Genomic DNA, 16,278 nt, shown 5'->3' on the forward strand with positions numbered 1-16,278 from the left:
GATAAGCAAGGTGTCACAGCCTTCTTTTGTCCTTGAGAGGCTTTAATGAAGATTTCTGCTACTTTCCAGGAAGTGAATTGGCTTGATTTCTTTTTTCCTTCATCTTTTATTTGCTCTTCTCTTTTCCCAATAAGATTCTTTCATATTTGCTCAGTATGCTGGTGGCATTCTCCTACCCAGAAGAACTGAGTAAGTTAGAAGAACATTGCATTGTTACCTGTCTGCTCCCTCCCGCTTAGACATCCCTGGCCATGTCCCTTCAAAATCTGGGTCTCCTGTGTGGCAAGAGCAAAGCCAGAAGACCAGCCAGATGTTAGTTCTTTTAAGTAGCCTGCACTTGATTATATAGGCAGGCTGCCTTTATCTCTGATGTATTTTCTTTGTTCTGTTTTCCTTGGGCCTGTGGGCAAAAGTGGCATTTTAAAGAGATGCTAAGCTATTAAATTAGGGTACCTAGGAAGAACGGGAGCAGTCAACTCAAGACTCAGTCAAGAAATAGGTGGCATTCTGGCTTTTGAGTTGATCGGGATGTCTCATCTGAATGACCGTTGATATGAGTTATACAAGATTTGGGGTCCCTTTTGAACTTGGCCAATTAAAAATAACTGCAGCAACTTAAATTGTAGCTTCTCCTTTAGGACTTTATCTGTCACTAGAACCTGATGATTGCAGCTCTGGTTGGTTAACATATAAGAACATTAATGGCTATCTCTTTCTTTTTTATTAGAAACTGGTTGCTCAAATGAAGCAGGATCCACAGGTAAATATTTACTTTTATTCATTCATTCACTCCAGAGTTAGAAAATAAAAAATGGTGATGAAATTCTGAAGGAGCTCCTTAAGCATAAAGGAATTGTCTGACCTTTAAAAAGATGTTGTCCTGGACTCGAATTCTTTATGCTTTAAGAGTGGAGGGAAGAGCCTCCTCTTTGAGTTATTTTTTCATATAAATAGGATGTCATCTCATTTGTTACTTTTTATCATTACTATTGGAGTAATTGCTTTTTATATCTTGACAAAAATGTGAAAGCATTTGCTGTCAAACACTGAGTGATTGTGAGGCCTTCTGGAACCTTATAGCTATTGAAAGTAGCTGAGGGGGGAAGCTAGGTGGCACAGTGGATAGAGCACTGGCCCTGAAGTCAGGAGGACCTGAGTTCAAATGTGGCCTCAGACCAAACACGACATTTACTAGCTGTGTGACCCTGGGCAAGCCACTTAACCCCAGTTGCCTTAAAAAAAAAAAGTTGGAAAGTAGTTGAGGATAATTGTTACTCAGTCTTACTTATGTGTTTGTGTAATTGTCCAGGGTCACTTAACTGCTCAAAGCTTCTTTCTATTCGGGGTCAACACTGGATCCCCAAGAGATATACATACCACCATTTGTATCAGTCTGGCAAGTAGGACAGGCACTCACTTTCTGGACTTGTCCTTAAGTTTGGTGCGCACATACTGACTCGACCATTCTGCTTTCTCTCCACTCATTAAAAAGTGATTATCTTGCCTCATGTAATTTATTGACTGTATTGACATCACAGCCTTCTGTAATTTCCGGGAATCATAAGTATTATATATAGAAAACTATATTTTAGTCAAAATCTGCTTTCTGGAAATCAAAGGAAAATTTCCCTCATTTTTAAAAGCAATTTAAAGGAAACCTGAAACCATAGGTGTGCACTTGGATAAATTTTATAGTTTTTTAAACATAGCAGGTCTGTGTCATTCTAAAGAAAAAAAAACCCTGGAGTTTTAAGAATAGCAGTTTAGCCCATCTTCTTTTAGTAAGATAGGGAAAGGTTATTTTTACAAGCTCAGGGTTCTGTGGCTTAATTTTCCCTTGTCTCAGTGTAATCCATTGATTCCAGTAAATGGTACTCGTTCCTCTTTGGCTGTCCATTTTTCCAAGATGAGTGTTTCCTTTTTGAACTTGTATATAATGCACATTAAAATAAAAGACTGGCATGCTGTGCCTTAGAAGTAGAACCTAAAATAGGAAACACTAAAATATTTGCTTGTTTTAAATCTATTCAGTGAATCCTTCTTATAAGTACTTGTTTCTGTAGCACACCATGTGATGGCATGACAGGACAATCCTTCATCTGAGTCTCAGAGGCAGAGAGCTGGCTAACTTGTGGGTCATCTTCTGAGTGAGGCCTGCCTGCCTCATCAGATGGGCTCTATGCAATAATTCACTTTCTTCGTATGCAAGCTCTGGCATCAGATTGGCGTGGGGACTTTCTGGGTCAGAAAAGCTTGGATGATGTGAACATAAAACATGATAGAAATTAGGATGGGATGAATTGGAAGAGCTTTACAAAGAATGGTTAAGTAAGAATAATCTTGTTGGAATATGTGTTTAATCTGCTGCCCTTCAGTACTGACCATTTGCATATTTTAGAATTTGTTTTAATTTTCATCTGAGTAAAAGCAACATAGAGTACATTTAATAGGGGTATGTGCACACATATATTAATTCCTAGAATTTTCAGAGTTGAGGAGATAAATGCCCATTTATAGGCAGCATCCTAGTGTGGTTGGGCAGTGTCAGCAGTCATCGTAATGAGACCTCTTCCAAATCTAGGCTGTAACTAACTGTATAACACTGTATTAAGGAATGGAGGAAAAAAAGAGGAAAATTGCTCTACTGTTGTGCACTTAATATGATGTGTGTGTGTGTGTGTGTGTGTGTGTGTGTGTGTGTGTGTGTGAGTGAGAGAGACAGAGAGAAAGAAGGAAAGAGAGAGCAGGTGCACATGTGTATCATCTTGTTTTTTTTGTCTTTGAATGGGAGAGTTCCTTTAAATATGTGACCTAAGAATATGACTTATGGCAGAAAGGTGATATTTCAGTGGAAAATACTGTAAAACCACTGATGTGTTAATAACTTTTATTTAGCTGAGTTACCTCTAAATTTGAAATCATTCTAGAAAATAGTTGCCCTTCTCCCCAGTAGTGCTTGAAGTCTGCATGGAGGACTTGTGGATCAGGGATGATGCAGCTGGGTAAAGTTAATGCTAAGTGCTTGAAGTGGTTCATGCTTTATGATACAATAGATGCCTGAAGTCCTCTTGCTACTATTCTGCATTAACGAATAAAGTCTCTTTCTCACAGATCTTTTTTCTTCCCAATCAGAATGCTGATCTGAAGAAGCAGCTTCATGAACTCCAAGCCAAAATCACAGCTTTGAGTGAGAAACAGGTAGGGAAAAAGGGGGGCATATTTTTAACATTGTGTTCTAAAGATACAGTATATCTACTCCAGGCTTCTAAGAGAACTGCTATTTTTCCTCATGTGTGAAAATAAGTGTGGGCAGTCAGACTCAGTTTTAATTTTGTTTGAGCTCTGTTTATCCATTTTTATTTTTGGTTGAAATCAGACTAGAGTATCCCATGAATTTGTGTTACTGGCAAATATCTAAAAGCTACATGTCGGGCTTCTGTTAACTGTATTAATTAAAATAGAGTTTACCCGTAGCAGAAGGTGTAGAGAAATAGCAGGGAAATGTGATGCAGAGATTCCTTGGCCTTTTGTGTGTTAGGATAAGCCACTCTAAAGGTTGGAGTAGGCCTCTAACCTCGAGTGTGAGAAAGGTGCTTGTAATTAGCCTTCTCCCATCTTCAGTTTGATCCTATCTGGATAGCTCATTTTTAATGGTGATCAGCTTCTCTTTTGTGAACCCAGCTGAGACCAATGCTCTCGCTCTCGCTCTCGCTCTCTCTCCCTCTCTCTCTCTCTCTCTCTCTCTCTCTCTCTCTCTCTCTCTCTCTCATTCTGGAGAATGAGTTCTCTGGTGCCCTCTGACCAGTTTTTGGTGGCTCTTGCCACCAGGTGGAGTGGTGGTGGCTGAAAGACACGGAATATCAGGAAAGTGACAAAAACATTCTCATGTGTCTTCTTCCCTCTTCCCTGTCCCCTAGTGTTTGTCATGAAGATAAATGCATGAATCAGAAGAATACTGTGATGCATATCATTTTAATATCATTTGATAGTATATAATTATACTATTTTAGTGAAGATTTTCACTAGGTAATTCCCAGTAACTGATAATTGAGTTTTTAAAAGTTAATTTTAGATAGTAATGCATTACCTGAATGAGTACTTTCCTCTTAGACCTTTTTTTTTAATCGATGTCAAATTGTGTTTTCACTTAGTTAAGGTTTTCATGACAGTTAACTCTGAACTCTGTTGGAGCGCAGGACTTTGTTGTCCCTTCTCACTGTAACTCGGTGATTCTATGCAGAATATATGGGGATTGCTTCATATTTCAAGATTGAGTCTTTTCCCAGAGTTACTTCTCTTTCCTCCTCTTTCCTTCTTCTCCAGCATATTAGAAGAGGAAAATTACCAGAGTAGTAAAGGGGGCGAGGGTCAATAATTTGTAAGGAAAAATGTAAACTGAGTTTGCCAGTGTATGTCTGTTGTAAAGCTGATTCAGCTCTCTAAAGTCATCACGATTGACCTATGTGAGTGAGAGTGTTCTAGCCTTAGACTTTTGTCAGCTTGGGGGCCCTCCTAGCTTCAGGGTTAGTTGGACAAGATGCAAGCGTATGAGTCACATTTGCTGAAAAATTCACGTGTTCAGATGGAGATGTAGAAGGTGAGAACTGACTATAGAGCCACATTTTGTGTAATTGAGCAACTTTAGGGGATTTAATATTCTTAAGAAAATGAAAGCAAAGATCCGGCTCACTTCTGTAGCAGTCAGGAATCAAATTTAATCATAGTTGGCTTTTTATTCTTTTTAAATGCTTTGCTCTCTGGAGACACTTATTTAATAGAAATTTACATCATTTATGTTTGGTAGTGTATTTCACCAAGTGGCAAACAGTAAGCTGTCACTTAAGTTCACCCAGCTTTTATTAAGTGACTTCTGTGTGCTAGACACAAATATAACAGCCTCTGTTCTTAAGGAGCTTACATTCTACCGTATCAAAATAACCACATATAGAGAGAATAAGTTTTTGGAAGGAGGGGATCAGGAAAGGTCTCATGTAGGAGGTGGCCCTTGAGGGAAGCCTTGAATGGAGATAGGGATTCCTAGTGGCAGGGAAGACAGGGGAGACAGCCAGGTCAGCATCGTGGAATCAGGAGATGGAATATTGCCTACCAGCCAGTTTGACTGGAGTGAAGGATGCCGTAAGAGAAGTCAGGTGAATTAAGGCTGGAATGGTCAGTCGGAACCATATTTAAAGTCTTTACATGGTAGGAGAGGAGCTTGTGTTTTATCCTGGAAGCAATACTGAACCACTGAAGCTTCTTGCTCAGCTAGCCCAGTGCCTGACGCATAGTATGCACTCAATCAATGCTTGCTGATTGATTATGGTCAGACTTAGGCCAGATGAATATCAGTTTTGTAGCTGTGTGAAAGATGAATTGAAGAGAGGAGAGACCAGAATCAGGGAAACTGATAAGGAGGCTGTTGCAATAATCCAGCTATGGGGCAATAAACAGCTAAACTAGAATGGAGGCCACTGAGTGGCAAGAAGAGGATGGATGTCAGAGAGATTATAGAAGCAGAATCAAGAGGATTTGGCAATTGATTGGAAGTGGAGTGTGAGGCAGGTGAAGGACACGTGGAAATGACTTAGGTAGCTGGAAGGATAGTTATGCCCTCCTCAGAAAACTGGGAAACGGGTGGGTTTAGGGAGAAAGGTGAGTGAGTTCTGTTTTAGATCTGTTGAATTTGAAATGCTTGTGGGACATCCAGGTGAAAATGTTGTTCAGTGTGCTGATCATATGAGACTTGGTAGAGATATGAGGGCTGAATATGGGAATTTGGGAGTAATCTACATGGAGATATTTGAACCCGTGGGAACTGATGAGATCAAAAAGTGATTGCAAAAAAGAGGATTTTGATCTAATCCAATAAGCATTTATGAAGTACTCACTCCTAAAAGGTGCACCAAGGTTGTAGAGGCAAAATGAAAGACAGCCCCTGCTGTCAAAGAGCTTACATTCTACTTTGGAATTCATAGGTGTGTTAGTTCCAGAGTCTCTTCGAGATATCACTCCATACAGATCTCAGCCAAGCCATCTTAGTGTCCTGTCCCTTTGGACCAAAATCTTTGGATCTTAGAGATCAGGATCGCTTAATATTAACAGCCTACTTTCAGTCTAAGGAAAAGCTAAGATATAACAACTAAGTGAAGGTAGTAGTGGTAGAATTTGGGATGAAATTTCTATCTCACTTAAAAGGATGTAGATGAGAGACAGCATAGTAGAGTTGAGACAGCCTTGGAGAACCAAGACTTGGGTTCAGGTCCTATCTCTGGCACATATGGACAGTTTAATGTGGGGCAAGTCACTTAAGCTCTTCAGGGTTCCAAGCACCTCCGCAAGACTGAGTTACAGAATAGTCACCAGTCTGCATTGACAGAGGGAGTTTTCTTGACAGTGAGATAACAGGCTTGATATTTAAATATATAGTTAAAGCATGTCGTAAATTGTCTTCTCAAAGAAGTCTCTTTCAACCAGGCCACAGAAGAGATTGTTTTTAGGTAGCTCAGGAATAGCTTACATAGGAACGTAAGAGGTAATTTTTTTCAATAACGTAGAGATAGAAGAAATACTACTTGGCTCTAATTTTGTTTTAGGAAATTTTCCTATCGCTCTTTATTGTGCCTGGCTTCTTTACTTACTCTACAGAACTCTTTAGTATCTGGTAAAACTTTATGGACTTCCTTGAATTTTTTTTACCCTATGCTTCATCACTCATGTATCTTTGTCTTCCTGAGTGTTTTAGGCCACATCAATTTTCCTACCCTTCCACCTTAGCCCTTAATACATTTTCTTGTTTAAAGACTGTAAGAAAAGAGGAAAAACAGATTCCACTAAGCACTTAAAAATGCTTTTCCATTCATTCATTCTTGAAAATATTGTCCTATGGGATCTTCTGCCTGGACCAGCTACTATCCCTCTAGCTCTAAGTAGCCTTTTGAGTCCCTCATCAGAAGGTTCCAGTGTTTGTTGAGTTTCCTCTATTCAAATTCATTTCAATTCAGTTTACATTTATTCAGAATCTGTTGTATATCAAGCACTGTGTTGGGCACTGGGAAGACAAAGACAGGAAGCATCCTTATTCTTCAAGAGCTTACATCACACTGGGGGCAGCATTGTGGGCACAGATGAGGATATGCAACATATTGGCCAAATAAATAGAGTCGTTTTGGTGGGGAGAGCGCCACCAGTCTGGGGAATCCGGAGGGAGCGGGTTTGGTCTCTTACTGAACTGGGATAGATTGGTGTTGGTGGTTTAGAGTTTCATCTGAAAATTCGAGAAACTTCCATCTCAACCAGTAGCGGAGCATCTGACGTTGAATAAAATCTTCTTTTTTGAGGGACTATTTTAAACAGTAGTGATGCTTAAGTGCTGACCTCATTTTTCATTCTTTTCTTTGTGCCCTTATTTGCTCTGTGTACACAGACCTGTCCCAGGGGGAGATCAGGCTTCTGGCCCTGGAGCCAAAGTCTCTGGTGGCTGTAGGACGTGGTCCCCTTCTGGGGCACCGTAGACACACTCGTAATGCTGTAGTTTGTTGTAGGCTTCTTGCTGAGAATTAATAATGAGCACTCTCTTCAGAAGCTTTTGTGCAGTGGAAGCGTCCTGGCATTGAGAAAGAAAGCAAGTCGGCCGCAGGTAGGCTTAAACTCTAAAAAGAGAACTGGGTTTAGCTCTTGCATAGTTACACTTTATGCAGAGGGCTGACCCTTGAACCCATTGAGTGGTAGGTGATGAGAAGAGTGGCAGAATAAAGGCTTAGAATGACTTAACTTGTAAGCAGGGATGCTTCAGCCTCTAGAATGATGGAGAGGGGTTCTGGGTTGCATGTGAAGGTAGCCTTGGCAAAGAGCGATACTGGATCTGTAAAGATTTTTTATGATGTTTATCTCTTAAAACTTTTATTATTAAGAAATGTTTCAAACTTTGTGATGATCAGATCTTTTGGTGTTTCTGTTTCTCAAAAACAGACACATGAATATTTGGTTATAAATATGGCCCTCCAAATGAGCTAAATCCTTTCTGTGGGCATAACCTAGAAGAATAAAGATTGCTTTTGAGACCTTCATTGTTACAGTAATTTAAAAAAATTAATGAGTTTTTTACCTTTTTTGAAAAAATGTTATTGATTAAAAAGCAAAATTACTGTAACTTCCTAATGACTTCCTCCCCCCAATAGAACCTCTCTTATAACAGAGGAGTACAGTTCAGCATACAAAGTCAAAGTCATATCATTCCATACCTGTAGTCTGCCATCACTCTGCTGACAAGCAAACAGGCATATTTTACTGTCATGTAACCATGGGTTATTTTCATGATGCTTCACATGGGATAGTATTATGCTATTTAGCAAGGTTCACAAATTGCACTTTATATTAAGGAATATTGAGTGTTTGAGAATATATTAAAAAATTTAACAAAAGCTTTGGAAATATAGATAGAGGTTTTTATGTAATTGTCATTTGTGAAAAATCAATCAATAAGCATTTATTAAGTGCCTGTTTATTAATAGTATGCAAGACAGTATGCTAGACACTAGAAAAACGAAAGCAAAAAATTAGACATTCCCTTGCCTACAAAGTTTACATTCCATTATATACATCCAGATATAAATATATACAAAATATATCCCAGTTAATTTTGTTGAGAAGACTAGTATCTGAGAAGATGAGGAAAGGCCCCATGTGGACTGTGACTTTTGAGTTGAGTTTTGAAGGGATCTTGGGCATCTAATACAGAGGGGAAGAGGGAATGAGTTGTAGGCAGGGGGAATGGCTGGGGCAGAGATGGCATGGAGATGCTGGGTTGAGTATTGAGTGTGAGATACAGCAAGAAAGCCAGCTTTGTTAGTGCATGGCATGCATTAAGGGGAATAATATACAGGGTTAAAAAGGTAGCTTGGAACCAGATGAGGAGAACCTTTCCAGGCCAGATGCATTTATTTTTGAACCTAAAGGTAATAGTTGGGCACCACTGGCATTTATTGAGCAGGGGAGTGACATGGTCAGACCTCTGCTTTAGAAAAATCACTTTGGCAGCTGTGTGGAGGAAACTTGACACAGGGAGATGAATTGGGAGGCTCTTACAGGAGTCTGGAGGAGACATTGGGCCTGAACTCAGGTGGTGGTTGTGTGAGTGGAGAGAAGGGGTCAAAGCAGCTTAGGTTTAACTTTGTTGAAAAAAGGAACTTCAGATGACTTTATTTTCTAGCATTATCCTAACTCCTTCTCTACAGAATAGGTACAAAGCTGTTGTTAGACCCTAAATTACATTATTAAACCAGGATTTAATGCAAAAAGAGAATATTAACCTTGGTGCCCTTAACATGCTGGTGAGGACAACATACTATATTCCCTTGTTATTGTTAATAAACATTTATCATTTATCCTCAATTTGTTAATTCTATTTAATGTTGAAAAATAGTACACATAATTGTTACAATAGAAAGTCTGTGTTCACAATGATGGGTCAGTGATAACCCCTGTCCTCAAGAAACTTTTCTTTTAAGGGTCATGGTAGCTACCTGGGAACTCTGATATGCTTTGGTCACTAGATGAATGAAAAACACATTTTCCTTTTTCCTTTCCACCCCTCTGCCCCCACCTCTAGTTCCTTTCTGTGTATGTGTGGGTAGAGAGGGTTCCAGTAGGTTGTAGGGGGCCAATTATATATTTGTGTACAAAGGATCTGGGTGCAAGGGATGGTAAAAGAAGAGAAAAGTATTCCCTTATGGAACACTTGAAATGGAAGAGTGTTAATATAGATCTACAAGAAGTATATTGATGGAAGTAAAAGGTAACATTGATTTTCATGGGTTGAACAGAAGATTGGACTGTTAAGTTGTATTCCCAGTCCTAATTCTGACTCACTCTGGCCTTGGGCAGAGTCACTTGACTTTTTTTTGTCTGTCTCTCTGTCTGTAGGAAGGGGATGGATACCTCATAGGATTATGTGGCTATTCACATTTGTACTCTGGTTTGTGCAAATGTGTTTTTACAGTCATTTATTCCACGGTGTATTTCTTTGAATACTGATTAATTCATTTTTGACATTTCTTTAGGGGCATATTTCTCTTGGAATTACTCATTTGTACACAAGTACCATGCTCTTCTCCTGTATATTTGAATAGATGCTATATAGAACTGGCTTTGAAAATTTGGTTCTCCACCCACCCCTCCTTTTTTTTTCTTCCTCTTAGAAAGCTAGAGCAGTTTGTAGACCTTACTGTTAGTTACAGTTTGCTTTTCAGACTGAGTAAGCCCAGTTATAGTTCTTATGTGCATTATATAACACATCCTTTAGAAATGACTTTGCCCAGCCCTTTATAGAACGTCCACCTGACACAGGAAGACACAAGTCGTCTTATGTGTTGAGAGTTAATCAGGAAGCAAGTAGTTGCCATTCAGAGATGTTGAGTATAGATAGCGAAACAGCTTCATGTACTTTTCAGAAAAGCAGCCACTGTTTCAATGTTATAACAAGATAAAAGCATCACTAAAACATTTTTCAAAGATTCAGTCACATTTTAAAAAAGAAACTATTGTTTTTTTGGCCTGACTAGTCCTTATACGTAGAACACAATTCTTCTATGGGAGAAAGTGTGGCTAATGGCTTGGAAAATGCCCTGGGAGTCAGTTGATATGACTGTTCCTCGTTCTGCTGTAGATTATGCTGAAGTGTCTTGTGTTAGTCATTTCATTTTTCCTCTGTCTAAAAAATGTTAATAATGTTCCCCATAGGAATTAATGAATATACATCTATGAAAGTACACTGACTTTTTGGAGGTGGATGCTATATAAGTAGCAATTGATGGTTGTGTAGTTAGTCATTTTTCGTTTTAGTAACACCTTCGTCTTGTGTTTAGATAGGGCCACTTTTCCGAGGACTTAGAACATTTCCCATTTAACTTGCCTATATGATTGTAAGTAGATGGTATATTACATATTTTTCTTTTATTTCCAGATTAGACAACCGAGTCTAGAGTGATTCACTGTCTTGTTTGAGATCATATAACTGGCCAGTTGCAAATGTGGATCACCATACTCCCACTTCAGTTTTATTTACTAAACTGTACATTCTTATTACTCTGTGGACTCTTATTTCACCAAGTATCTCCTGAAATAGGACATTAGGCACAATAATTACACTGCCTTTAGGCCTCATTGCCTTGGAGTCAAGTAAGTAAATTAGTTCCTATAATAGAATATTGGTAACCTGATCCATGAATATCTGTAGCCTTAGATACCAGTAACCAGTGGGGTATTTCTGACCTTCATTCATAACCAAAGTAGGTGAATTGGTAAATCCATTTATCGGTTGAAAGTGTTACTCTCTTATAGCTCCTGGAATTCTGGTGAGCATTTGACCTCATCGCTAAATAACCAGGTGATGAGTTAAGTGGGCTGTATGCTTTTTCACCTGTGTAATGTGTTTGTGAAGCTACCAGGAGATACTCAGTTGCTGTTGTCTTCACTGTACTAATGTACACGTGACATCAGCTCTTTTCTCTCCTTTGTACCAAGGCCAGGAAATGCAGTGTCTCAGAAATCTACCAGCATTCTTCTCCTGGATAAGATCCAGTTGGCTTAAACTCAGCCCAGATGAAACGTTGATAGGAAGAATGGAGGACTTTGAAGTCTTGGCCAAGAACATGAAGACACTAAAGGCTGAAGGGGCTGTTCCTCTGTGAAGTCAGAACAGGTCCTGGCGTTGGGTCTGCTTCTTTTACCTGATCTTTTCCGATGAGCTGTGCTGCCAAAAGTCGTACCTGACTTCATACCGGAAGATTGAATTGTTCCCTCAAGAGCGGGAACTTTGCAGCCATCCACTTCCGGAGCTAAAGAGGCCTCTGAAGCACTTATCCAGAGCCTTCATTCCCTCTCTTGGCAAATAGAATAACTGTTTAACCTAAGATAGCTTAAGACTTTGGCTAGTCAGTTTAATTCTGCAAGTGTTTATTAAGTAGCAAGGCACCACAGTGCCTCAGTTTCCTTATCTGTAAAATGAGTAATCTAGACTAAATAATCTCTTAAGTTATATTCCAACTCTAAATCTAAGATCCTGTGAACCAGGTCTGTTTGCATTAGAACCCAGCCTCCTAAATCAGCTGTCCTCTCCCTGTGTGTTCTTTGCTGGTTTTGTTCAGTTGTTTTAAGCTGTGACATCTGGTCAAAGGCCTGAGATTGTAGAACTTTTTTTGTTTTTTAAATTGTCCTGGCGCAACAGGTTTTGAAAATAAATATAGTAGGTTTTCATTCAGCAGTTACTAGCAGAAAGACTGTCCATCAGTCAAGCAACAAACATTTATTAAGTGCCTATGTTTAGGTGCTGGAGATGCAAATATTCTTGTTCTATTCAGGAAGACAACCAATACATACATGAGTATGTATAGAATAAATACAAATAGATTGAAAATAGATAAATAAAAAGTAATTGGGGAGAGGGAGGGGCACCGCAGTTAGGGATCAGGAAAGAGTTCATGTAGAAGGTGGTGCCATGCCTGAGCTGCATCTTGAATGAAGAGAAGGAATCTGTGAGGTGGGAGTGAGGAGGAAATCTATCGCAGGTGTGGGGAGCAGCCATTGCAAAGACATAGAGAAAGGAGAGGGAGGGCCCAAGAGCAACAGAGAGAAGGCTGGTTTGGCTGGATCAGAGTGCAGGAGGGGACTGATGTCCTTTGAGGCTAGAAAGGTAGGTTGTGACCAGGTTCTGAAGGGCTTTAAAAGCTGAACAGAGGGGCAGCTAGGTGGTGCAGTGGATAGAGATCTGGCCTTGGATTCAGGAGGACCTGAGTTCAAATCCAGGCTCAGACAGTTGACACTTACTAGATATGTGACCCTGGGCAAATCACTTAACCCAATTGCATCACCAAAAAGCAAAAAAAAAAAAAAATTAATAATAAGCTGAGCAGAGACATTTATATGTGATTCTAGGGACAAGAGAGGTCTACTGGAGTTGAATGAGTGGGGGTGGAGGGATTGGAGCTCATGGTAAGGGAAAAGAACAGGTTTAGGAGGGGTGAAGAATAGGGAGAGATGGAATGATAGGTTATGGTCAGATAAAGGAGTGTCTGAATTTTTTATTCAGAAGGGCCAGTGCTTATGGGTAATAAGATCCAGGGGCGATCATCCTTTGTGTGGATAAGGTGCAGTGAAGATGTATGTCATGAGACTTTAAGACACTGAGCAATTGAGAGTTTAATGAGTTTGAGGAAGCAGGTACATGGGTGTTGAAATTCCCTTGTGAAAAAGCAGGAGTTGGGAAGGAGAGGAAGATGGTAATCTGGATGCTGGACTCTTAGATAGAGAATGGCCTACGGGTTGGTGCACAACTACCACCATGACTTAATTAGAGTGGACAAATTTAATGGAGTGAACCTCCAAGGAGGAAAAGTTGTGGAATGAAGGTAGCAGCAGAGAATGGGGTGGTTATGATGAGGAGCAAGAAGTCATTTGCTGCATCTTCTAGGGCCAGTGTGTCAGCAGGGTTTTAGTGAGTATATAGCAAGCAAGAGAAGAGGATGGCCAGAGAGTGAAACCTCTGAAGTGCCCAATCCAATGGTCTTTTTTCCAGATCTCATCCTTCTTGATCTCTCTGCAGAACTCGACATTGTTTCTGGATGCTTTCCTTTTTGGGTTTTTGTGACACGCTTTCTCCTCGTTCTGTCTGACTACTCTTTGGGTCCTTCTCTGTGTCGTGACCACTAACCATGGGGGTGTCCCAAGGCTCTATCCTGGGCTCTCTTCTCTTTCTGTTCTCTACTGTCTTACTTGGCGATCTCATCAGTTCCCAGGGGTCTGACACTTACCATATGCTGGACATATCCAACCCTGGTCTGGTGCCAGTCCCACAATACCAGCTGCCTTTTGGACATCTTGAAATGAATGTCCTGTGGTCATCTCAACTCAATATGTCCAAAAACAGACCTCCATGTCTTTCCCCAAAACCTGTCGCATCTTCCAAACTTCCCAGTGTGCCACCCATCCTTCCAGATGTCATCCTCAGCTCCACATTCTCATTTGCTCCACACATCCAATGAGAGGCCAAATCTCTTTGTTTGAACTTTCATCATATCTGTTCTGCCCATTCCCTTCCCTCCACTCATAGCCACCATCGTAGTTTTGGCCCTTACCTGGACTGTGGCGGTAGTCTTTTGGTCAGTCCACATGCCTTAAGTCTTGGCGCATTCTAGTGCCTCTTACACTCACCTGCTAGAGTGATGTTTCCAAGGGGCAGCTGGATGGTACAGTAGATAGAGCACCAGTGCTGAAGTCAGAAAGACCTGAGTTCATATTCGGCCTCAGACACGATACTCACTAGCTGTGTGACCCTGGGCAAGTCACTTAACTCTGATTGCCTCACCCAAGAAAAGAAAACAAACAAACAAAAAACGTTTCCAGCGGCTCCCTCTTGCTTCCAGTCTCAGCTAGAGAGATCCTGTTTGACATTCAAAGCTCTTCATCGCCTGGCCCTTTTCTTATGCTTTTCTCCCAAAGGTTGATGGTCCTGCCCAGCCTTCTTGTCCTGTGTCTTCCATGCCTGGAATCCTCTCCCTCCTTCCTTTCTCTTCTCTTAATTTCCCGGTATCCTTCATGACACAGCCACAGTCTTACATTTCTGCAGTAAGCTTTTCCTCATTCCTCCAAGATCAACTTCCGTCTGCGCTGGGTGTGTCGTGTGTGTGTGTGTGTGTGTACGTGTGTGTGTGTATGTACATGATTGTTTACATGTAGTCTCCACCATTACAGTGTGAGCTCCTTGAGGACAGAACTATTTATGCCTTTCTTTGTATTCTCAGCACTTAGCTTATTACCTGGCATATAAGAAGCTTTATGCACTTGGGTGGCGCAGTGGATAGAGCACTGGGCCTTAAGTCGGGGAGACCTGACATACTAGCTGTGTGGCCCTGGGCAAGTCACTTCACCTCTGTTTGCCTCAGTTTCCTCATCTATAGAGTGAGGAACATCATGGCACCTGCTTCCTAGGGTTGTTGTGAGGATCAAGTGAGATAATATTAGTAAAGTGCTTAGCACAGTGCCAGGCACAAAGTATTCACAATATAAATACTAGCTATTAATATTATTATTATTATTTTAATAATGCTTGCGAACTAATTAGCCACCATATTGGTAACTTAATCTTTTTTTTAAAAATCTATTAAGTTATTCCCTTTCCCTTAGGATCTAAATTTTTAAAGCCTATTTTTCCTATATAAGATAAACTGATTTGTTTTTAAAGATCCTCATTCACGTGACAGAGGATTGGCTTTCTTTCCTTGAATGAGGATATTCCTACATTATGTTGCCCTGTTTAATGGCTTTGGAAAATTCAAAAGTTTATTAATTACTTAATTACTCAGCGCAGCATTATCTTAATGTCATGCACGATAAAGCTGTGTAAAGTAGATGACAGACTAGAACCAGGATTTGAGTCAGAACCTGAGTTCTAGCTTGGGCCATGCCATTGATTTGCAAAGTATGTAAAAGAACATTGGTGCTAACATTTTGTACCCAGAAAGAGAGGCACCGTGGTATCGTTGATTTAGGCAAGCCGAAGAACCAGGTTTTGGTCACAGCTGAATGACTCCTGAGCTCGAGGCCAAGTCACTTCCGTAGGACTGAGGCTGTTCAGTGCTCTTTCTCGCTCACAGTTGTTGTGTGCTTAGGGAATATCAGAAAAGGGCACAGTTTGGAAGGTTAATCTCCCAACCAAAAATATCACCCTATTGGAGTATCAATTAGGATTTCTTATGTTTTGGTTTTTCTGTGCTATTATTTCAGAAGATGGTACTGTCATTGTTAGTAATAGTAACAATATTACTAATAGAGATTCTGTAGTTCTGCAACAGTGTTGTCTTGTCTCCTTACCTCCTTCATACCTGTAGTGTCTAAGGAAACCAGAATCTGCCACACACAGCAGGTACTTTGATTCAACAAATATATTTGTGTGCAACCTATGTGCTAATAAGCAGGCTCTGCAAAGACTGTCAAGAAAAAGACATAGGCCCTGTCCTTATAAGGCACTAATGGTGTAGCAGGAGGAGAGAAGACATACACACAGAAAAGCACAGGCCTTACTATGTTGGCTCAAAGAAAGGAGCAGTTACCTTTAGGTATTCGGTGAAGGGTTCTTAAGAATGACCAGGGCCTGAACCCTGAAGGGTTTGTAGGAATTGAGACTAGTGAAGCCGGCAGAGGGATCCGCATGTGCAGAAGCTCCGAAGTGGTCTAGCTTTGTATGAGTATAGGGTTTACAAAAGAGAGGCATGGGAGGTAAGACTG

The 16,278-nt window shown here is 40.4% G+C and overlaps 1 protein-coding gene across 13 annotated transcripts in view; it reads left to right on the forward strand.

The window, feature by feature from the left end:
- Positions 1-16,278, forward strand: part of PHF21A (PHD finger protein 21A) — a 223,441-nt gene that overhangs the window by 52,707 nt on the left and 154,456 nt on the right. For all 13 annotated transcript variants that reach the window (XM_027837712.1, XM_027837713.1, XM_027837711.1 and 10 more), the window contains 2 exons: positions 728-760; positions 3,133-3,198. In XM_027837712.1, coding sequence (XP_027693513.1) covers positions 728-760; positions 3,133-3,198 — 99 coding nt within the window. The remainder of the gene's footprint in view (positions 1-727; positions 761-3,132; positions 3,199-16,278) is intronic.

This window comes from Vombatus ursinus, unplaced genomic scaffold, assembly GCF_900497805.2.
Source record: "Vombatus ursinus unplaced genomic scaffold, bare-nosed wombat genome assembly UNPS02014822.1, whole genome shotgun sequence".
Lineage (NCBI taxonomy): Eukaryota > Metazoa > Chordata > Mammalia > Diprotodontia > Vombatidae > Vombatus > Vombatus ursinus.